The sequence below is a fragment of the Symsagittifera roscoffensis genome, chromosome 4 (genome assembly GCF_963678635.1).
Source record: "Symsagittifera roscoffensis chromosome 4, txSymRosc1.1, whole genome shotgun sequence".
Classification (NCBI taxonomy): domain Eukaryota; kingdom Metazoa; phylum Xenacoelomorpha; order Acoela; family Convolutidae; genus Symsagittifera; species Symsagittifera roscoffensis.
In genome coordinates this window covers 86,889-110,799 of record NC_087065.1, presented here as the reverse complement: position 1 = coordinate 110,799, position 23,911 = coordinate 86,889, and the positions used below count along the sequence as shown (strand labels likewise).

The 23,911-nt window shown below is 36.3% G+C and overlaps 2 protein-coding genes across 2 annotated transcripts in view; both read left to right on the top strand.

Annotated features, from left to right (window-relative positions):
- The first annotated feature begins 1,842 nt into the window (after nucleotides 1-1,842).
- LOC134843727 (uncharacterized) lies at nucleotides 1,843-17,107 on the top strand. Its single transcript, XM_063859974.1, has 7 exons — nucleotides 1,843-1,868; nucleotides 2,281-2,506; nucleotides 6,251-6,375; nucleotides 8,978-9,203; nucleotides 14,859-15,005; nucleotides 16,047-16,158; nucleotides 16,696-17,107. Exons 1-7 carry the CDS (start codon nucleotides 1,843-1,845, stop codon nucleotides 17,100-17,102), a joined length of 1,269 nt encoding a protein of 422 aa, XP_063716044.1. The 3' UTR covers nucleotides 17,103-17,107.
- A 482-nt stretch (nucleotides 17,108-17,589) lies between these two features.
- The window catches only part of LOC134844632 (fibrinogen gamma-B chain-like), a 73,744-nt gene continuing 67,422 nt past the window's right edge, over nucleotides 17,590-23,911 (top strand). The window contains exons 1-2 of the mRNA XM_063861411.1: nucleotides 17,590-18,112; nucleotides 19,709-20,026. Of these exons, the coding sequence (XP_063717481.1) occupies nucleotides 17,807-18,112; nucleotides 19,709-20,026 (624 nt within the window). The 5' untranslated portion in view covers nucleotides 17,590-17,806. The remainder of the gene's footprint in view (nucleotides 18,113-19,708; nucleotides 20,027-23,911) is intronic.

The window sequence follows — 23,911 nt, the reverse complement described above, 5'->3', positions numbered from 1 at the left end:
TATTTTTTGTTCCAATTTTTGAAAGAAACGGAATATTTATGCTTGGGGTGGTTTTTTATCCAAACATTTTTCGGCGATCGAAGTAAAAATTTTTAACAGTAAATCTTTAAGCGCCTTGGCGACTCCTAATCGAAATATTAATGTTTGGCGAATAATCCCGCACAACAAAATCATTGTTAATAATGTCGTACGACTAATATTTTCACACTCGATCTTCGACATTGTTCAAAATTAATAGTTTCTCATATATTCTCTTTTATCTAAAACTATTTGAGACCAATTGAAGGGCAGTCAAAACATTCGGGTTTTGCCCTGATATACGAGCATTCTTACGTTAGTTCAAACTGAATGAAAGCTATGTCATTTTTTTTGTTGTGCTCATTTACTACCAAATTTCTGATATAGCAGAATAAGATCGATGACCGAAATGTTTTGGATAGTATTAGTATTATGAAATCTGATCGGCTTATGTGTAATGGAACACCTCTCAAATTTTCATGCTATTGTTCCGTTTTTCGATACGAAAGTAACGGAATATTTGTGCTCGGGGTGGGTTTTTTTTTCTTCAGACAAATTTTGACTTTTTAACTAGCCATTTTTGACAGAATTTTTTTTTATCATTCAAAAGGTATTGTTGTTCTAAGCTTAAATTTGAAAAGATATTTCACCTGTGATGATTTTTCGTACAGTTATGGGGGTTTAAAGATTGCCATTTTGACCAATTTGGGACAATTAACGCGCGATATATTTCGGGCTATTAACGCGTAAGCGGAGATTTAATGCGTCTTAGAAATCGTTCCAAATTGGTTGAACGAAACGTATTTGCCATAATTGATTTGTTAAAATGAGCGAAATTTTTTTTTGTACTTTATATGGCGTGTCGGGGGATGATTTCATAAAAAAAATTCAAATTTTAGAATTTTTTTTTTCATTTCTATTTTATTAAATTTATTTTTTGATGTTATTACTGCCCCATAATGCTTAAAAGGCAGTCGGAACATTCAGGGCTTCGCCCTGATACGAGCAGTCTTGTTTATCTTTATGCTAAAATTACGGTCCCCGGAAGTGTGCATACAAAATTCGCCATGATAAAAAACTTACCAAAATTGAGAGTAGTACGAGGCTCAGAATAACTTTATTCATTTTCAACGGCTAGAATCTACAAGTAATCGGTTTCTAATAGTGTTTATTATATAGGTATTTGTTGGTGATAGTATTTTATGACAGCAAAACCAGGTTAAAAGCAATAAGAGTCGGAGATGAATATTTTAAAAGGGTAATTTGTCAGAGAACAATAACAGAAAAAAATCGGTCTAACCCCTTTTTTACCACTATTTTGAGACCAATTCGGGGGCAACAAAAGACAACCCGATTATAAATGGCAATAATTGGAAGGAAAATGGTAATAAGTTATGGGTCATTAAATTTTCAATAAAATAGTGATAAAATGGAAAACTCAATAGGTTGAAGCCCCACAAAATCACTCGGATATAAAACCTTTTCAAAGTTTTGTGCCTTTTTTCTCGTGGTTACCCCCTTAATCGACTATTTTAATAATACTTTATAGTAATAAATGTTTTTGTTTCATTCAGAAAATTCCCGCTATCCCCAATCTCCTATTTGTTATTTTAAATGTTACCAATAGAGCGTTTCTTAATTAAAGCTTTTTCTATTTTTTTTTTGGAAAAGCTAATGATTGTCATTAACACTAAATTTGTTAGTGTGCGGCCTTACTAACGTTGAAAAGGCAACATTTTTTGTCAGAAAACAGCAATTTTGGCGACACTTAATTATTTGTTTTTAAATAGTTGATTTATACCATAATTTAACGAGAGCGGGTTTATGGAGAAGAAACAAACGCAACAAAAGCAAAAAAACTCCTCTACCCCACCCTCTTGTTTTTTCAATTGCCCAGCGAAGATTTTAATAGCGACACACAGTCATTCACCAGCCCCTCCTTCCCCGGATTCGACCTCCTCGCCACTTTTGGGTTCTATGACTTTTGGTCGACAAACCCTTTATTTTTTCGAGCTGCTTTTGCCAATATGCTTGTTTTGAACTTCCCTCCCCCTTTGGTACTTTTTAAGACATCAATTTTCGGCTGAACGACCCTAATTTTTTTTCTAGAATATGCTTAATTTGAAGGGAGAAAGCTCCCCTTCCCCCTCGAGGAAATCCTAGGTTCGCTCCTGCTTCTAATGCAAGTTCACGAAAGATTAGAAAAAAAACAGAAATTGAAGTCTATCTTTTTGGAACAAACTGAGCGCATATTGGTTTCAGGCAAAGAACTTACGAAGACAAAGTGTGCTATCACGACTACGAATGTCGCAACTTCACCGCCGAGGCAGAGTTGGAAAAACTGAGGAACATCTACGTGAACATGACTAGCGATGTGAACTCGACACTAATCGCTGAGCTGAAGATCTACGAATGTTGTGATGCAAATGCGACTTACGCAACTGGCGACTACTCTTCAGGCTATGACGACGAAGATTATGAGGATGACGTAAGATTTGAAACACTCCTGAGATACTTTTTAAAAGCTTTTGAGTAACTTTTGCAAAAGATTTTGAGTAATTTTCCTCAATTTTCAACGTGAACTATAAATAAACTTCTGAAGGCGCCTTCGACGCCAATATAACTACATTTGAGGGGGAAGCGCGCGCCAAAAAACGCATTTTCTTAATCAAATAGTTTTTGAAAATGCTAAAAACGCCATTCTTAGCTTGTTTTTCAAAAAAAAATAATGCATGCCGCTCAAAAAATTGTTGATAGAATAATTGTTTCGGAGAGTTCGAAGAAACAAATTGGTCGACCTAAAAAAAGTTTTCAAACTTATTTCGAAAAACCGGTTTTCCATAGAAAATTTCTGCGCACGCCAATGGCAGAGTTGAAACTATGTGAAAAAACACCAAGCATATCTGGCATGAATCTATATGTCATACCTTATGGTATGCGTAGATCTTCAATACCAAATCCGAGCGGAATTGGCAAATACGACGACTGAGGTTACGTGTAAAAAAGACAACTGTTTGATAAAACCATTTATTTCTTGCTCTGCCGATCACTCGGTGTGGCTATGGAGATAGTTTTCAAAAGATACAAGGCCATTCGATCAGTATAGATCACTATATGTATATTCAAATATAACCACTGTTATGGTTTTGCCATTCCGGCCGGATAACACTCCCCCTGGAAGTCAAAAATAAACTTGAGTTTTTGAGTCCAAGTAGACTTAAGTTGAATTGCGAGTTTATTGAGTCCCTTCATATTTTATTGATTTATTGAGTCCCGAGTTTATTTCGTCTTTCGTTGTCTTCTTGTTTTTTGATCGATACCAAGAAAAACCTCTCTAATATCTGATATCATTCTGCTTGAACTGAAAGTCGGGGACACCAAATCCAATATTTCCATGCTTTTGTTTTTAGGTTTGGGTTTTATTGTTTTTGAAAATTTCACACATGCTTGATATTCTGGCAATTTTTCATGGAAACCCATCTCGTGGGTTAAACTTTTTATTTTCGAGTTGTTCCCCTCCCTTTATTTGTTGGTCGGTGACTCGATAGAAAATTGTTTCTTTTTGGGTTCCGTTGGCATTTGCTTAGCTTCGTTAATTGCACTTATTGGTACTGGAGTTCCCAACGCTCCCGCCAACGCCGATTGTCGGTTCTTAGTAGATTTCTTGGTTACTTCTGCCGATATTCGTGGTAATTGGGGATGCGTCTTCTTTTGATTCAGTCTGCTCGGAGATGGGGCCGTGTTCTCGAATGTAGAGGACCAAGCCTCACTTGATGACGTTTGTTGCTCTGGCGTCTCAATGTCCCTGTTTGTTGGGGTGCTGATCTCTTTTTGTAGTTCTGATCGAATTGCATTACTCTTGTTGGGTTTATCTGCGCTAGATTTCCTCCTGACTTCTGTCCTGTTTGCTTCGCGTTTTTTTTTCTTTGGCTATCTTGTGACTGTTACTGTTTATCTTTTCTTGACATCTTCCTTTTTTTGAACATGGGATGTTGTGGCGCGTTTGGTTTTTCAATGTCCAAAACAATTGTAAACCTAGTCCTGTTCTCTGCGCGGATCTACATGCAACGTACTTGCTTAGTCGTGAGGGTATGCAAGATCCATAAATCAACAGATTGGGGACAAATGCGAATCCGCCATTTCTTGGTATTCTCGGTGGCTTACCCAATGTCTGCACCCAAGCTGTGTGTGTGGTGTGTAAATTAAGATTTTCCCGTTCGTAGTTTTTGTATTTTTGTTCGATGTTTCTGGGTCTTTTTTTTGTAGCTACTCTTATTTTTCTCGTTGCCACTTCATCTGTCCGTTTTTTGGTGTTTGCATCTACCTGGTGTTGTATCAACTTGTATCTTAGATATAACTTTTCTCGCTCTTTAAATAATGTCTGCCTAGTTTTCACACGTGTTTCCTGTTGGGCTGCTTGTGCTGGTTTTATAGTTTCCTTGTTCAAAGGTTCTGGTAGGAGGTCTGATGGCCGCCGTTTTTAACCACTTTGTCTTCAGGCGTGTTTTGCATCGTCCCAGTTTAGGTTATTTGCTGAGCTTGTTGTTATACTTGATTATAGTGTGCTTGGTTTTGTCCTATGTGTGCTTCGAATGGCGAGATTTTCAGCCACTGGAGTGATTCAAAATGTTTTGATTATTTCAGCTTTGTCTGATGCTATTTTATAAGGTAAGTTATTTTTGTCTATTCTCATAACTCTTAGCTTGCGTTTTAATGCTTGTATCATTCGTCTGACCACACCTATCAAGTTGTGATTGTTTGCAGATGCAAATAATTATTTGATGTTGCTTGATCCACAAAAAAAAACAGAACTTTTGACTCTGATTGCATCTGAATTTTGCGAGACGCCATTGATTGATTTATATCTTTGCATAAATCTTGTGGCTGCTCTGGTGTTAAATACCACTTTAGCTGTCGGAAATTCGACCAGTAATCTATGTCTACGAGTATATACGCTTCGCGGTTTAGTTCGTTGGGTAGAAGTCCTGCGAAATCTAGTTGAACCTCTTCATTCGGCTCGACTGTTGATTCGATTTGGAGTGAATGAATTTTCCCTAAAAATGGTCTTAAATTTTCACCTCGTTCAGTACATTGTCGGCAGTTTCGTGACATCTGGACAATTGATCTGTGTATGTGCGTAAACCAAATGGGTTCGCAGAGGTCGAGCATAGCGGCGGATCTTGGGTCCATGAGATGGATGCTTTCCAATAATGTCTGTCTTAGTTGAATTGAGAAGGAATGGTGTCACAATGCTGCTCGTGATCATTTTGTGGCTTGCCTCTAGTTTTTGTTGTGTACTACCTGTCATTGATGGTGCAGTTTCGTTTGGCTTGTCGGTTGATCCTAAAACCATTTTTGGATTTTGACTCTTCCTGTTGCATTTCCTCAGATAAGATTGAAATTGCAGTGTTCTCTGGATTTTGGATCCAGCGGAATTTGCGAGTAATCATATCGTAATCGATATTTGAGAAAACATTTTGACTTTTTTCCTTTGATTTTACTATCTGCGCTGTATTGTCCAGAAACAGTTCTGTATTGGGCAATTGATATTTGTTTTTGTGTATGATATTGTTAAATTTCTGGAAATCCAATGCCAATTTGGCAATTTGATCCTATTTATGGTTATTATTATGGGACTAATTAATTGGTTGTCTGTGCACTTGTTTAATTCAGTGATCTGCTTTTGTTTGATCAATTTTTACAGCTCTTTCTCGGCTCTTTCTTTCAAATGTATCGGACTTCTTCTTCCTTTTTCTTGGATCGGGACAACATTTTCGATCAATTGGGTTTTTATCAGATAGTTTTCGACTTTACCACTTCTCAAACACAATTGTTTGCAATTGTTTTTTATTCACTGTTTGATCTCTGGGTCTGAAATTTTGTTCTCATAAAGGCTGCCTATCTGCTCCTTTTTTGGTTTTACTTGTACCAGTTTAATGTCCTCCGATGATTTTCTCCTTTTGATCGTCTACGATGATGAACGGTGCTAATTGAACTGTTCATCATCCGAGTTCTAGTGCAATAATAATTCGTCCTTTCGGAAACATAAATTTTCCAAAATAAAATGCGAAAACTCGAGCAGCGTCCTCCGATGGGATGTAGTTGAAAGTCGTCGATTCATCGTTTGTCCTCAATTGTTGTGCAGACTTTTTCCTTGGAACATATCAGACTGCCGGAATTTGGCATTCATGTTCTCAGATGTCGTTTTCATTTTACTATGTGCTCGTTTAAGTCTTTTTTGGTTATTTTTGGTGTGTCTCTGACTTTAAACGCTTCTGCTATGGCCATAACTGTGATGTTGTCTAGTGGGATATCTTCCCATCCGTTTGTTGACATGATTTCAGCGAACGCCACTGGGTTACCTCTTCTACCTTTGTGATGTCTTCTTAGTTTTGTAGTTGTCATTCATTTCCTCCCACTCGCATGAAGTTAACTTTTGTAGATTAGCAAACTTTTGCAAAATCTCCCCTCTTTGCACTTCTAGAACAGATCTTATCTTTCGCGGCGCATGATTATAAAGGGTTCCGACCGAATTGTCTTCAGCATTTGTAATATTTCTTGTATTGTCCCACGTGATTTGTATTCTGTTCTCTTCTATTTTTCAATTTTCCTCGTGTGAAGTTCTATCGTCCTCATGAGGTCGGCCCCTTTGGTTAGTTTGTTAGTTTGCCTGTTTTTCCTTTCTCGAGGTTGTGTGTATCCCATAAATTCTAATTTTGTTGGTGTAGAAGTTGATGGACCGAAAAGATTTTTTTTGTTGCTCTACCGTGTTTGGTTCCCTTTTCTCGACAAGTTGCATATTCGTACGCATCTTGTGCAGATCGATCTCTGCTAATAGTTCTTTGGCTGTCTTTTTGTGGTTTATTTAGGCGGTAAACCTATCTTGTACGCATTCCTCTTCTGAATTTCCGCAGTCGGCCCTTTACGCCAATTTCACTAAATCTGTATGAAATTGTTGAAGTGGTTCATTTTTTCCCTGTTTTCGACAAATTAAGGCGTTCAAATGCAATTTTTTGTTCTGTTATGAAAAAGCTTCCACTATTGTTACTATTTGTCTCGTTTTCGTAGATTGTAGGGCCACGCCCGGTCTTTTTTCACTCTAGTTGTCTCTGGCCTTCAGCACCCAAACATAAGAATATGTAACTTTTGACTTTTGCCTCTACCTCGTTCCATCCAAAGGAATTGTTTGCACTCCTTTTTCTCGTGCTTTTAATACTTTATTCTCCCAGCCGATTATCTCTCCTTGTTTACGTACCCGGAAATTTTTTGAGCGTCGGTTTCTCCATTTATTTTGACTTCGTATCTGGGTTCAGTCGGATCTGTGAGTGTCGCTTTGTCACGGCGTGAATTTCGTACTTCAATTCCATCTTTGGCGAATATGGCCATTTCCATTAGGGCCGCCCACTTCGACCATTCTAATGGTGAACCTGCAGATGCTCGCGGTCAAAATGGATCGATATTTAGCGGGTTCTTGGTATAGTTTGATGGATGTACCATGTCAAACCTTACGGTATGCGTAGATCTTCAATATCGAATGCGAACGAAATTGACAAATACAATGACGCAGGTTATGGGTAAATTGACAACTGTATGATAAACAAATTATTTTTTGCTCTGCCTATCACTCGGTTTGGCTATAAAGATGGCCTTGAAAACCCACAAGGTCATGTCACCAGTATAAAAACAATTTATGTATATATAATACAATAAACCTTATGGTTTCGCCATTCAGGAGGGATGACACTATCAAAAGAATGAAAAAAAAACCGGCATGAAATGTAGAAAGCGAGGATTTGGCGATGGGATGAGCAAAAGAGAACTGATTATATAAAGAATGTTCAGAGGGCCATGGTTTCTAATAGTGTTTATTATATAGGTATTTGTTGGTGATAGTATTTTATGACAGCAAAACCAGGTTAAAAGCAATAAGAGTCGGAGATGAATATTTTAAAAGGGTAATTTGTCAGAGAACAATAACAGAAAAAAATCGGTCTAACCCCTTTTTTACCACTATTTTGAGACCAATTCGGGGGCAACAAAAGACAACCCGATTATAAATGGCAATAATTGGAAGGAAAATGGTAATAAGTTATGGGTCATTAAATTTTCAATAAAATAGTGATAAAATGGAAAACTCAATAGGTTGAAGCCCCACAAAATCACTCGATTATAAAACCTTTTCAAAGTTTTGTGCCTTTTTTCTCGTGGTTACCCCCTTAATCGACTATTTTAATAATATTTTATAGTAATAAATGTTTTTGTTTCATTCAGAAAATTCCCGCTATCCCCAATCTCCTATTTGTTATTTTAAATCTTACCAATAGAGGGTTTCTTAATTAAAGCTTTTTCTATTTTTTTTTTGGAAAAGCTAATGATTGTCATTAACACTAAATTTGTTAGTGTGCGGCCTTACTAACGTTGAAAAGGCAACATTTTTTGTCAGAAAACAGCAATTTTGGCGACACTTAATTATTTGTTTTTAAATAGTTGATTTATACCATAATTTAACGAGAGCGGGTTTATGGAGAAGAAACAAACGCAACAAAAGCAAAAAAACTCCTCTACCCCACCCTCTTGTTTTTTCAATTGCCCAGCGAAGATTTTAATAGCGACACACAGTCATTCACCAGCCCCTCCTTCCCCGGATTCGACCTCCTCGCCACTTTTGGGTTCTATGACTTTTGGTCGACAAACCCTTTATTTTTTCGAGCTGCTTTTGCCAATATGCTTGTTTTGAACTTCCCTCCCCCTTTGGTACTTTTTAAGACATCAATTTTCGGCTGAACGACCCTAATTTTTTTTCTAGAATATGCTTAATTTGAAGGGAGAAAGCTCCCCTTCCCCCTCGAGGAAATCCTAGGTTCGCTCCTGCTTCTAATGCAAGTTCACGAAAGATTAGAAAAAAAACAGAAATTGAAGTCTATCTTTTTGGAACAAACTGAGCGCATATTGGTTTCAGGCAAAGAACTTACGAAGACAAAGTGTGCTATCACGACTACGAATGTCGCAACTTCACCGCCGAGGCAGAGTTGGAAAAACTGAGGAACATCTACGTGAACATGACTAGCGATGTGAACTCGACACTAATCGCTGAGCTGAAGATCTACGAATGTTGTGATGCAAATGCGACTTACGCAACTGGCGACTACTCTTCAGGCTATGACGACGAAGATTATGAGGATGACGTAAGATTTGAAACACTCCTGAGATACTTTTTAAAAGCTTTTGAGTAACTTTTGCAAAAGATTTTGAGTAATTTTCCTCAATTTTCAACGTGAACTATAAATAAACTTCTGAAGGCGCCTTCGACGCCAATATAACTACATTTGAGGGGGAAGCGCGCGCCAAAAAACGCATTTTCTTAATCAAATAGTTTTTGAAAATGCTAAAAACGCCATTCTTAGCTTGTTTTTCAAAAAAAAATAATGCATGCCGCTCAAAAAATTGTTGATAGAATAATTGTTTCGGAGAGTTCGAAGAAACAAATTGGTCGACCTAAAAAAAGTTTTCAAACTTATTTCGAAAAACCGGTTTTCCATAAAAAATTTCTGCGCACGCCAATGGCAGAGTTGAAACTATGTGAAAAAACACCAAGCATATCTGGCATGAATCTATATGTCATACCTTATGGTATGCGTAGATCTTCAATACCAAATCCGAGCGGAATTGGCAAATACGACGACTGAGGTTACGTGTAAAAAAGACAACTGTTTGATAAAACCATTTATTTCTTGCTCTGCCGATCACTCGGTGTGGCTATGGAGGTAGTTTTCAAAAGATACAAGGCCATTCGATCAGTATAGATCACTATATGTATATTCAAATATAACCACTGTTATGGTTTTGCCATTCCGGCCGGATAACACTCCCCCTGGAAGTCAAAAATAAACTTGAGTTTTTGAGTCCAAGTAGACTTAAGTTGAATTGCGAGTTTACTGAGTCCCTTCATATTTTATTGATTTATTGAGTCCCGAGTTTATTTCGTCTTTCGTTGTCTTCTTGTTTTTTGATCGATACCAAGAAAAACCTCTCTAATATCTGATATCATTCTGCTTGAACTGAAAGTCGGGGACACCAAATCCAATATTTCCATGCTTTTGTTTTTAGGTTTGGGTTTTATTGTTTTTGAAAATTTCACACATGCTTGATATTCTGGCAATTTTTCATGGAAACCCATCTCGTGGGTTAAACTTTTTATTTTCGAGTTGTTCCCCTCCCTTTATTTGTTGGTCGGTGACTCGATAGAAAATTGTTTCTTTTTGGGTTCCGTTGGCATTTGCTTAGCTTCGTTAATTGCACTTATTGGTACTGGAGTTCCCAACGCTCCCGCCAACGCCGATTGTCGGTTCTTAGTAGATTTCTTGGTTACTTCTGCCGATATTCGTGGTAATTGGGGATGCGTCTTCTTTTGATTCAGTCTGCTCGGAGATGGGGCCGTGTTCTCGAATGTAGAGGACCAAGCCTCACTTGATGACGTTTGTTGCTCTGGCGTCTCAATGTCCCTGTTTGTTGGGGTGCTGATCTCTTTTTGTAGTTCTGATCGAATTGCATTACTCTTGTTGGGTTTATCTGCGCTAGATTTCCTCCTGACTTCTGTCCTGTTTGCTTCGCGTTTTTTTTTCTTTGGCTATCTTGTGACTGTTACTGTTTATCTTTTCTTGACATCTTCCTTTTTTTGAACATGGGATGTTGTGGCGCGTTTGGTTTTTCAATGTCCAAAACAATTGTAAACCTAGTCCTGTTCTCTGCGCGGATCTACATGCAACGTACTTGCTTAGTCGTGAGGGTATGCAAGATCCATAAATCAACAGATTGGGGACAAATGCGAATCCGCCATTTCTTGGTATTTTCGGTGGCTTACCCAATGTCTGCACCCAAGCTGTGTGTGTGGTGTGTAAATTAAGATTTTCCCGTTCGTAGTTTTTGTATTTTTGTTCGATGTTTCTGGGTCTTTTTTTTGTAGCTACTCTTATTTTTCTCGTTGCCACTTCATCTGTCCGTTTTTTGGTGTTTGCATCTACCTGGTGTTGTATCAACTTGTATCTTAGATATAACTTTTCTCGCTCTTTAAATAATGTCTGCCTAGTTTTCACACGTGTTTCCTGTTGGGCTGCTTGTGCTGGTTTTATAGTTTCCTTGTTCAAAGGTTCTGGTAGGAGGTCTGATGGCCGCCGTTTTTAACCACTTTGTCTTCAGACGTGTTTTGCATCGTCCCAGTTTAGGTTATTTGCTGAGCTTGTTGTTATACTTGATTATAGTGTGCTTGGTTTTGTCCTATGTGTGCTTCGAATGGCGAGATTTTCAGCCACTGGAGTGATTCAAAATGTTTTGATTATTTCAGCTTTGTCTGATGCTATTTTATAAGGTAAGTTATTTTTGTCTATTCTCATAACTCTTAGCTTGCGTTTTAATGCTTGTATCATTCGTCTGACCACACCTATCAAGTTGTGATTGTTTGCAGATGCAAATAATTATTTGATGTTGCTTGATCCACAAAAAAAAACAGAACTTTTGACTCTGATTGCATCTGAATTTTGCGAGACGCCATTGATTGATTTATATCTTTGCATAAATCTTGTGGCTGCTCTGGTGTTAAATACCACTTTAGCTGTCGGAAATTCGACCAGTAATCTATGTCTACGAGTATATACGCTTCGCGGTTTAGTTCGTTGGGTAGAAGTCCTGCGAAATCTAGTTGAACCTCTTCATTCGGCTCGACTGTTGATTCGATTTGGAGTGAATGAATTTTCCCTAAAAATGGTCTTAAATTTTCACCTCGTTCAGTACATTGTCGGCAGTTTCGTGACATCTGGACAATTGATCTGTGTATGTGCGTAAACCAAATGGGTTCGCAGAGGTCGAGCATAGCGGCGGATCTTGGGTCCATGAGATGGATGCTTTCCAATAATGTCTGTCTTAGTTGAATTGAGAAGGAATGGTGTCACAATGCTGCTCGTGATCATTTTGTGGCTTGCCTCTAGTTTTTGTTGTGTACTACCTGTCATTGATGGTGCAGTTTCGTTTGGCTTGTCGGTTGATCCTAAAACCATTTTTGGATTTTGACTCTTCCTGTTGCATTTCCTCAGATAAGATTGAAATTGCAGTGTTCTCTGGATTTTGGATCCAGCGGAATTTGCGAGTAATCATATCGTAATCGATATTTGAGAAAACATTTTGACTTTTTTCCTTTGATTTTACTATCTGCGCTGTATTGTCCAGAAACAGTTCTGTATTGGGCAATTGATATTTGTTTTTGTGTATGATATTGTTAAATTTCTGGAAATCCAATGCCAATTTGGCAATTTGATCCTATTTATGGTTATTATTATGGGACTAATTAATTGGTTGTCTGTGCACTTGTTTAATTCAGTGATCTGCTTTTGTTTGATCAATTTTTACAGCTCTTTCTCGGCTCTTTCTTTCAAATGTATCGGACTTCTTCTTCCTTTTTCTTGGATCGGGACAACATTTTCGATCAATTGGGTTTTTATCAGATAGTTTTCGACTTTACCACTTCTCAAACACAATTGTTTGCAATTGTTTTTTATTCACTGTTTGATCTCTGGGTCTGAAATTTTGTTCTCATAAAGGCTGCCTATCTGCTCCTTTTTTGGTTTTACTTGTACCAGTTTAATGTCCTCCGATGATTTTCTCCTTTTGATCGTCTACGATGATGAACGGTGCTAATTGAACTGTTCATCATCCGAGTTCTAGTGCAATAATAATTCGTCCTTTCGGAAACATAAATTTTCCAAAATAAAATGCGAAAACTCGAGCAGCGTCCTCCGATGGGATGTAGTTGAAAGTCGTCGATTCATCGTTTGTCCTCAATTGTTGTGCAGACTTTTTCCTTGGAACATATCAGACTGCCGGAATTTGGCATTCATGTTCTCAGATGTCGTTTTCATTTTACTATGTGCTCGTTTAAGTCTTTTTTGGTTATTTTTGGTGTGTCTCTGACTTTAAACGCTTCTGCTATGGCCATAACTGTGATGTTGTCTAGTGGGATATCTTCCCATCCGTTTGTTGACATGATTTCAGCGAACGCCACTGGGTTACCTCTTCTACCTTTGTGATGTCTTCTTAGTTTTGTAGTTGTCATTCATTTCCTCCCACTCGCATGAAGTTAACTTTTGTAGATTAGCAAACTTTTGCAAAATCTCCCCTCTTTGCACTTCTAGAACAGATCTTATCTTTCGCGGCGCATGATTATAAAGGGTTCCGACCGAATTGTCTTCAGCATTTGTAATATTTCTTGTATTGTCCCACGTGATTTGTATTCTGTTCTCTTCTATTTTTCAATTTTCCTCGTGTGAAGTTCTATCGTCCTCATGAGGTCGGCCCCTTTGGTTAGTTTGTTAGTTTGCCTGTTTTTCCTTTCTCGAGGTTGTGTGTATCCCATAAATTCTAATTTTGTTGGTGTAGAAGTTGATGGACCGAAAAGATTTTTTTTGTTGCTCTACCGTGTTTGGTTCCCTTTTCTCGACAAGTTGCATATTCGTACGCATCTTGTGCAGATCGATATCTGCTAATAGTTCTTTGGCTGTCTTTTTGTGGTTTATTTAGGCGGTAAACCTATCTTGTACGCATTCCTCTTCTGAATTTCCGCAGTCGGCCCTTTACGCCAATTTCACTAAATCTGTATGAAATTGTTGAAGTGGTTCATTTTTTCCCTGTTTTCGACAAATTAAGGCGTTCAAATGCAATTTTTTGTTCTGTTATGAAAAAGCTTCCACTATTGTTACTATTTGTCTCGTTTTCGTAGATTGTAGGGCCACGCCCGGTCTTTTTTCACTCTAGTTGTCTCTGGCCTTCAGCACCCAAACATAAGAATATGTAACTTTTGACTTTTGCCTCTACCTCGTTCCATCCAAAGGAATTGTTTGCACTCCTTTTTCTCGTGCTTTTAATACTTTATTCTCCCAGCCGATTATCTCTCCTTGTTTACGTACCCGGAAGTTTTTTGAGCGTCGGTTTCTCCATTTATTTTGACTTCGTATCTGGGTTCAGTCGGATCTGTGAGTGTCGCTTTGTCACGGCGTGAATTTCGTACTTCAATTCCATCTTTGGCGAATATGGCCATTTCCATTAGGGCCGCCCACTTCGACCATTCTAATGGTGAACCTGCAGATGCTCGCGGTCAAAATGGATCGATATTTAGCGGGTTCTTGGTATAGTTTGATGGATGTACCATGTCAAACCTTACGGTATGCGTAGATCTTCAATATCGAATGCGAACGAAATTGACAAATACAATGACGCAGGTTATGGGTAAATTGACAACTGTATGATAAACAAATTATTTTTTGCTCTGCCGATCACTCGGTTTGAAAACCCACAAGGTCATGCCACCAGTATAAAAACAATTTATGTATATATAATACAATAAACCTTATGGTTTCGCCATTCAGGAGGGATGACACTATCAAAAGAATGAAAAAAACCGGCATGAAATGTAGAAAGCGAGGATTTGGCGATGGGATGAGCAAAAGAGAACTGATTATATAAAGAATGTTCAGAGGGCCATGGTTTTGAGCAGAAAAGAGTGAACAAAAAATTTTTTATCAGTAAAAAAATAAAAAACCGTTAAAGACTTGTTTCAACCGACCAAAGAGAAAACTTTATTAGATTGTTGTCAGAATAGCTTCCAAAAAAATTCTGTTTCTTATATCATCAGTTAGTAAATTATAAATGGACAGCTACTGCTGTAGAAACTTTAATGGGATTGAAAGTATTCGAAAAAAAAACAATTTCATTTGTTTACTATTACTTTTCTTTTCAACTATTCTTGCAGGAACAAAACTTTCATATTTGTATAACAACCCTGTTGTGTTCTGCAGGTGATGACCCCTGGACGATGTTGTGTGAAGGAACCGATGCCAGTGTGGTTGGCCATTTTGATCCTGGTCATTCTGGCACTCATTCTGGCAGGCTGCTGCTTCCTCTGCTGTTTCATTCGACCCAAACTGGAGGGACTCTGCAACCAGGTAACAATCTCTTGGGGGGGGGGGGTTTCATGCTTGAAGGACCGAATGCTTGAAAAGTTTCAACCAATCAAAATCGCTAAGCGTTTCTATTGGCCAAATGCCTTTCTCACAAAATCGAAGTCAATATTAACAGAAAATGTTTTAAATCAGTGGAAAATAATCAAGAATAATACAAATTGCGGGTTACAACCGCAATACTATTCAGATAAAAATCAAGATTTATGAGTTCAAGTTCATAAGAAATTTTCAGTCTTGAAAATTCATCTGCTTATTATTTAGTCGGTCAGTATTAACACTAATGGCATGGATTTATTTTCTTACTTTGAGATTTTCACGAGGGGGGTAGTTAAAAAACTAGTAAGCAAGATCCCTGCCGGAAAATAAACCAACCAAAAACACTAAAAAACACAGAGGAATATGATAAACGCATGTAGCTACAAAAACATGCAAATTTTAACCCAAATGCCGATTAGTCGTTGCCGATTAGAACACTCTGCTCTGGGACTTTCAGGCGGACCTTCGAAAATGTATCTCCGAACTTTTCTCTGGTTTGCAAAAAATTTAAGAACTCTTTTAAAAAACTGCCAGGACCTATTTTTCTTAAACATTTTGCGGATCAGGTTTTTTAACAAAAAGTAGGAAATTGGCGAAATTGGACACATTTGGAATAGTTTCGACCATGGAGTTTTTTTGGCGCGCATTCGCCACTCAAAATATTATATGATGGCGGCGAAAATTTCAAAGGTGGGGGTCAACAAAGTAAAGGCATAAACGCAATACAAATTGTTTGACTGGCTGGAAAAGTTTGAGTGATAAAAACTCTAAAAACTCTGAAGTTGTGGTAACCAATCGACCCCCCCCCCCTCCCTAAATTTCAAAATGCCTTTTGCTGCGAACTGTATTTTTGTTTTGAGTTGGTCTAATGTCGCTTCTCAGGCTTCAAAATGGTAAATAATTATGTGAACAAAAGAATGCATTTTATTGATTATAAATCTGAAGACAAATTATTTTCTATTATCTATTAATATTACATTTGATTAGTATCAGCGACCTCTCATCTCACACGACACCATACAGACTGTGGCTGCCCTGAAGATACTCACCAGTGACATTGGAGGCGGGGGAGGGGGACAGAACAGCAACCCCTTTGGAGGTACGTGACACAGGCTTTAATTTCCAACAGAGCCCCCCCCCCATTTTCTTTTTATCTCCTTTTCAGTTTCGTGTGAACCATTAAAAAAAGTCTACATGCGCAAAATCTGTCATCGATTCTATATAAATTATTTTTCTGCACATTATTTAGAATGTAATTTTCCTTACTGGCACATCATTTTGAGAACAGTTTCAGCCGAAGAAAAGATTAAACAATTTTTGGCCAACATTAAATGAATTTGGGATTTTTTTTTGCAAACATCGTACAAAGAACTCTTTCAGATGAATAACAATCTTGCGAAGTTCCAACAAGATTTTTCAAGATAGCTAAGTTGAGATGCAAACGCCGTACTTTGTAAGATCTTGCGAGAATTTTTAGAGAATTTTTAGGGATACAGATCTGCGGGTTAGAACATGGCGTACAGAACAAACATTCCCACGTTTTCTCGTCTTCGAAACTATCAAAAAAAATTGTTTGTATTATGCCTCGAATAAATTACACCTCATGCAAATTAAATGACCTTGTTTGTTGTTTTAGGTCAACCGAATTGGGGTCCGGGCCAAACAATCCCACCTCCCCCTCCCCCGATGACTCAATCAGTCCATCCTAATCAGCCCCCACCCCCACCTGGATATGCTCCCAACCACTACAACCCAAACATGGCAGCCCATCCCCCTCTTCAACAAGGGTACCAATACACACCAGGGTACACACCCACCAACCAATCAGCAGCACCTGGACAGTATCCAGGGGCCTACAATAACTACCCCCCGAATCCAAATCCTTACCCGCCATCAGGGGGTCAGTCTTATAACCAACCTCATCAAAATTCGCAGCAGCAATCGCTTCCGTACCCAGTTTCAGATTCTGGGGGTTATCAGCAGTACCCTAGCATGCCAGAAGCGCCACCGTATCCGGAAAGCAAAACAACCTCTCTGGCTTAGATGAGAACTGCAAGAAATTAATGTTCTGCATGTGAATGTCAATTAGAATTTTTATAATGCATTTTTCATAAATTACCTTTAATTCACAATTGATAAAATCAGAGATATTTATGTAATTTTCGATAAAATTACACAAAATTAGTTTTAACTTGACAGGGATATTTATAGTTCGAGCGCGTTTGATAAAAGTGCCAAAAGAGTAGTTTTAACTGTATTATGATGTTCTTGTAGAACGTTTAACTTGCTTTTTTTCATAAGCCAGGTAGAAAGCCAGATCTTTGGTCATTGTTGAAATTATTTGAACACTTGCACAGTAAATGAAAAAGATAGATAAGAGCACGCAGCTCTTGATATCAGTGGTTATAAAAAACTTTACAAGCGCATTTAAAAAAGGGGTAATCATAAAAGTACACATAACTAGTTTTAACTCGACAGAGATAATTATAGTTCGAGCGCATTTGATAAAAGTGCCAAAAGAGTAGTTTTAACTGTATTATGATGTTCTTGTAGAACGTTTAACTTGCTTTTTTTCATAAGCCAGGTAGAAAGCCAGATCTTTGGTCATTATTGAAAATATTTGAACACTTGCACAGTAAATGAAAAAGATAGATAAGAGCACAGCTCTTAATATCGATGGTTATACATAAACTTTACAAGCGCATTTAAAAAGGGGTAACCAAATTTTTTTAATAAACAACACGCAAATGGCATCTTTCAAAACATCGACTGGTGATGTTAGTTTCCAACTTCAAAATACTGAATCTAACCCGAACATCAATGCAGATGGGCAGATTTCCGGTAACAAACGAGAAGACAGCGTTTATGAGGAGTCGGCGAACATTGAACAAGATGAGCAGATTTCCGGTAGCAAATATGTTTACGAGGAGCCGGCGATTACTCAGCGCAACGGCGGACGAAAGCAAGACAAAGAGCTACAACCGAATAATTGGCCTGTGAAATGTTTCATGGCTATGATGATCGTATTGGTGATTGCCGTTGTTGTTTTGGCAGTAAGTAAAGTTTCAAACTATGGAATTATAGCGGGAATTAATCAAGTTGTTTGAAATTTCGAGCGACCTTTTTCAAAGATTCATGACAACAAATTAGACCATTATTGAACAGTGTTCATCAAAAACACCTTGATCATTTTTATTGAAGGGCTCATATGCAATTTGGAGCAATAAGATAACATCCCGTTATCCTAGAGCGTTGGTTTTTTTTTTTGGGGGGGGGGTTCAACTCGATTCGAGTTTTTATAATTAGATACGACATCGTGACAGCGGTCCACTCCACTACGTTTTCGTGTGCAAAGAACTTCCCGTAATTTTTTGCACTTCAATTGATAAAGAAGTTGCGCTGAGGTGTTTTAATTGTAATCAAATGACACTATCTAAGAGTACATTAGGAGTGGCTAAACCGGTACTAATTGAAAAAAGAAGAAAAAGTTAAATGCATAATTAAAGTGTTTAAAACAATTAAAACCTTGTAGCTACCAGTTGAGCAGCATTTTGGTCCATTTTTTTAGTACGCTTTTGGCATCAAAATACCCTAGTTTTAACAAAAAGTTCAATTTTTTGGCCTGTTTTTCTAAGATTTGCCTGCGCAGCAGAAAATTTGGTCAAATAGGGACTTTATAAGTCATTGGTGAGAGATGAGAAAATTAATTTGATCTACTTTAAAAAAACTGTCGACAAATTTTTTGAATTTTTTTTTTCGAAATCCCCCCCCCCTCGAGAAAATTCTAGATCCGTCGCCCCTGTTAGAGTACACAGGACTATACTTTCAAACCGGAGATGTCAGATGAGAGATTTTTAACGCATCATAAAGCTACGACTTTTTTGTATACTTAAAAACGTTTTGATCTAATATGAAATGGTAGAGCGGTGAAATGCTCTTAGCTTAGACTTCACTTGAACTTGTTTGTTTCTATTGTCAGATAAGAAATAGATTTTTTTGTTCGGAAACAGTAGTTATAGCGAAGGTAATGTATATATTTTTCTAAGTAATTCAGAAGTCTTTGCTGGGTACGGGGTTGTTGAATAAACTTCCATTTAAGAAAAAATGCGAGAATTTTTATCAAAAGCTTAAGTTTGCATAAACTAAACTGATTGGAAAACGAAAACAGTTGAGCGCAAGTGGAAGCCACAATTTGTTCTAAAGATATTTTCTGCCAGTGTCAGTGACGCAAAACAACTGTTATTTTTATGAATAATGAAACGAAAATTGATGAACAATAGCGTTTAAAATATACTTTAATTGGTAGAACTTGAACCCAGTGGCTTGCCAAAAAAGTTTTCTAGGGGGGTGTTTCCAAAAAAAAGCAAATTTCACGGACGTATTTTTAGGTCGTCCAATTACATTTTCGGAGCTCTTCTAAAGTATTATAAGGACCCTACTTTGTGAAAAATGTTCTGCGCCGCATGCAAGTTTTTTAAAAAAAAACAGGCCAAAAAAGCGTGAAAGAAACAAAACTTGTAAGGCAATTTGATGGAGGATAGTTCATCTTAGTGTTACATTTTCTTGAACAGCATAGGAAGCCCAATTCCAATAATTTTCTTTTCGTAATTTATTGCTTGTATTGATGTTTTTTTTTTTCAATTTTTTAGACATTGGTTGTCGTTCTATTGTTCCTGACAATTTCTTTATCAAATGAAACAAAAAAGATCAAGGCACAACACACTGACGCCAATCGAGTGAACGATGACAACAGCAATCGTTTTACAGAAAACCTCGCTCGACTGGCAGACGGTTTGGCAAACATTTCAATCAAAGTTGAGAGAGTTGAGAGTGATTTGGCCTATCATTCCAACATGGTTGCGGGTGATATCGCTAACATTTCCACCAAAATTGATAGTGTTGCGGGTGATTTAGTAATTATATCCAGCAGAATTGAGAGGGTAGAGGTGAATTTGGAAGAAATAACAGTAAGTTATCTAGAAAACCGTTTTCTATGTATAATTTAGGAAATTTTACCATTGAATTTAAAAAATAAAAAAGGTCAAGAAAGCTTGCCGCCTGGCAATCATAACACACGAAAACAAATGCCAAAAACGGGTAATGAAACCGAAAAAATTATCCTTGAGGCTAATACCTAAAATGCTCATCTTAGAAAAAACGCGCCAACAGTATTGAAAATGCATGTACAAAAAATAGTTTTAGTCCACTAAAATTGACATTTCAGTCTAAATTTTTAATTTTTGGCAATTTTTTTTTGCTGAAATATACATTTTTAAAGGTCCCACCCTAGGTTTTTTTCAAAAATCCAAAATCAATAGATCATACCATGGTTTCAGTTCTAGAAAGTTTGAGTTTTTGCACCATAAACTTAAATTTCTGCAACCAAAGTTTGAATTTTGATGTTATAAAAAAGTTCAGTAAATTGATTTCTTTAACACATATATAACCAACATTTCGCTTTTTTGCGTGTATATATCCAAGCATCTACTCCAAATCTTTAATTTTTCTCGTGACTCATCCTCCTTTTTTCTAAACTTATTCTGTCTCAAACCATCCAAACTTAAACTTAACTTAATTTAATCATTGGTAAAGGTACTGTTTAAGGAAACTAGGGGAGGAAATAACAAAACCTAAGAGGAAGCAACAGAATAGGGAGTGTTCTTTTCTATCATTAGTTTTTTGTGACAATTTTGTTTATACAACATTTGAACCATAAAAAAACGCACTAACACCATGTTTGAACGTCAACCATCTAGCATTAAACAACACGTTTCAGTGAACTAGTACAACCCAAATTAGCATACCGCAAGCCAAAAACCTTGTTCTTACCGGTAATTTTTTGTTAGTTTCAGGTTTCAGAAGAAAAAAAATTACCTTCTGGTCTCAAAATTTAGCTCCAAATGAATAATTTTGACTTTTAAGAGAAAAGTAACGGTGTCAACACACGCCGGAAAAAAATTAAGATTTTGGCTCTTAAGGCTGATATGTATGTTTCAGAATTAGTGTTTTTGATATCAAGCACAAAAACCCTGCTTCCAAGTCAAAACTTGGAGAAGTTTAGGAAGAAAATAGGAATCCTTATTCACTAACCAATTTTTAAACTCACAAAACTTCCAGCGGTTGTTAGTTTGAGCCCTCAATTTTATAGTTTTAGTCCACTAAAATTGACATTTCAGTCTAAATTTTTAATTTCCGGCAATTGTATTGCTGAAATATACATTATTAAAGGTCCCAGCCTTGGTTTTTTTCAAAAATCTAAAACCAATAGATAATACTATAATTTCAATTCTAGAAAGGTTGAGTTTTTGCACCAAAAATTCGAATTTCTGCAATCAAAGTTAGAATTTTGATGTTATAAAATAGTTCAGTAGTCTTAATTACACTAGACCAGCTATCAAAACCAACTTTTTGTTTTATTCCAGAGTTTGGGAGAGTTCAAGTTTTTTTGGTTTCAGATTTCGAAAACTTATTTTTTGATATCCATATTTAGTTTTTCTCAAAATTTTTGCATTAAAAAGGATTTAAAAAAATAGATTAAAGCCTTTGGGCACATTTAAACAAAAAACCTAACCACTACAGCTATAGTTTCAGGTTTCAGATTATAATTTCAGTCCCAAAAAACAATTCTTTGACAAAAAAACTAAAACTTTGAGCCATTAGTAATCTCAAAAAGCATATAACTATGTGTTTAATTATAAAAAGCATAAACTAGGTTTTAGCTAACCGTTTCAGGACACAAAAAGAAAAAATTCGGAAAAAAACTCAAAATTTTTTCGAATTATTTTTTTTGCGACTCATTTTTGATAAACTTCGACAATAACTAACTTTAACAAACTTTCAGTACCCAATTATACACTAATCAAAAATTTATTTTGGCACAGGAAAAAAATCACCTTCGAACTTTACTGTCAACACATTTTAAAATTGAAGTCGGATCAATATTTAAAAAAAAAAGAAAATAGGAAGCAAAATCTCCAACAATATCCAATGGTATATCACTAATACTGAGAAGGATCATTTAAGTATTTTACTAAAACATCCTAAAAACGATAAACAAATATTTGGATTTTCTTTTTAGACGATACACACCAGAATTTGACACAATTCTTCAGCAAATGAAAAGACCAAACAAAATTATTTATGTGCCACAAGAACATTGAATTGCTTCACTTCCAATTGCATTTTCATATCATCCTAGTTTCCAAACACTGAAAAATAATTTTACTTTTTGATATTAAAGTAGTTTTTTCTACAACAAAATCTGAAATACCCAATAATGCTATTATCAAAATGATATTTATTTGACTCACTGTTGACAAAGATAAGTATCGAAGACATGGAAAAGGAAGACAGTAGTATATGAGTGAGGGAGAGTGGGGGGGGGGTGCCTGCGGACCCCCATTTATTAATATAGGCTATAGAGTATCCGGTCCGCAGGCTATGTATTAAGATAGGTTATAGATTTTCCAATGTATTAGGATAGGGATTAGGTTTCCCAATGTATTAAGATACGAGGTTTCAGATGGTAAGTTTGAGAAAAATTTTTGGCGCCCGATCTTACCATGTTTTAAGATAGTGTTTAGATTTCCCATGTATTAAGATAGTGTATAGATATTCCCTATGTATAAGGATTAGAAATTCCTTGTATTAACACAGGGAATAGATTTCCCAATGTATTAAGATAGGAAATGGTAAGGTTTCAGTGTGATGGTAAGAAAATAGTAAGAAAAACGGTCTTTTTTGGATTTTGTGTGGAAATGTCTAGTTTTTTTGCAAAAATCCAGGCATGCGTTATGTAATTCTTGAGTGTTACATGTAGAATGTGCAATGAAGAGAATATGTTTATTGGTTCATGGTAAGTCCATGGTAAGATGTGCAAAAATTTGGAAATGCTTATAAAAAACACGATATGACTTGATATAATTTGACTTAATAACTATTTTATTAGATGATCCTTTTTTTGAAACTGTACTCAATCTAGCTTAAACTATGCTGAAACCTACTGAAACCTTAAAAAAATTTCAAATTTTTGGAAAAAATTGCAAAAATTTCAAGTTTTTGGAGAAAACTGCCAAAATTTCAAAGTTTTTGGAAAAATTTCAAGTTCTGAAAAAATTGCAAAAATTTCAAAGTTTTTGGAACAAACTGCAAATTTTTGAAAAGAACTGCAAAAATATCAAGATTTTGGCTAGTTTTTTGTTGCTTCTGATTTAATTGAAAAAAAAGTGAATACGTTTAGAGTTTAAAATTAAGCTCAAATTGTATTTCAATTGGCATCATGTCGAGACACTGATACAAAAACTTTGATTAGACAAATGGAATTTTCCAAATTTTTTCTCACAAAAAATTGAAATACGATAAATTTAAGCATTATTTGAGTAACAAAGCGGGTCATATAATGCTCTCAAGATTAACAAGAAAGCTCATAAAAGCTGAATCGAAATTGAAACTTGTGAAGATAGTGAAAATAACCGTAATTTTTAAGAAAGTAAAATAAAAATTATTCAAATTTATCAAAATTTTCCATTTACAACGTTTTAATTGGATATTTAACTAATTTTTTGTCCAATTCAGGGAGAATTGAAATAGGACTCTCAAAACAAATGAACATTAAGAGCAATCTTCCATGAAATTTCTAGATTTTTGATCAATGATTAACCCAAATTTGTGCAAAAATTACAAATTCAGAGAAGTTATTCACTCTAATAGTACAGAATTTCAGATCAATGATGAAAAATGAACAGTTAATAGCTAGAATTGACTAAAAACGAGATAAATTTTTCTTAAAAATTTATTCGATATTTGCTCAGATTCAACAAAAGCTTCTTCATAAGTGATGATTATCTCTCTGT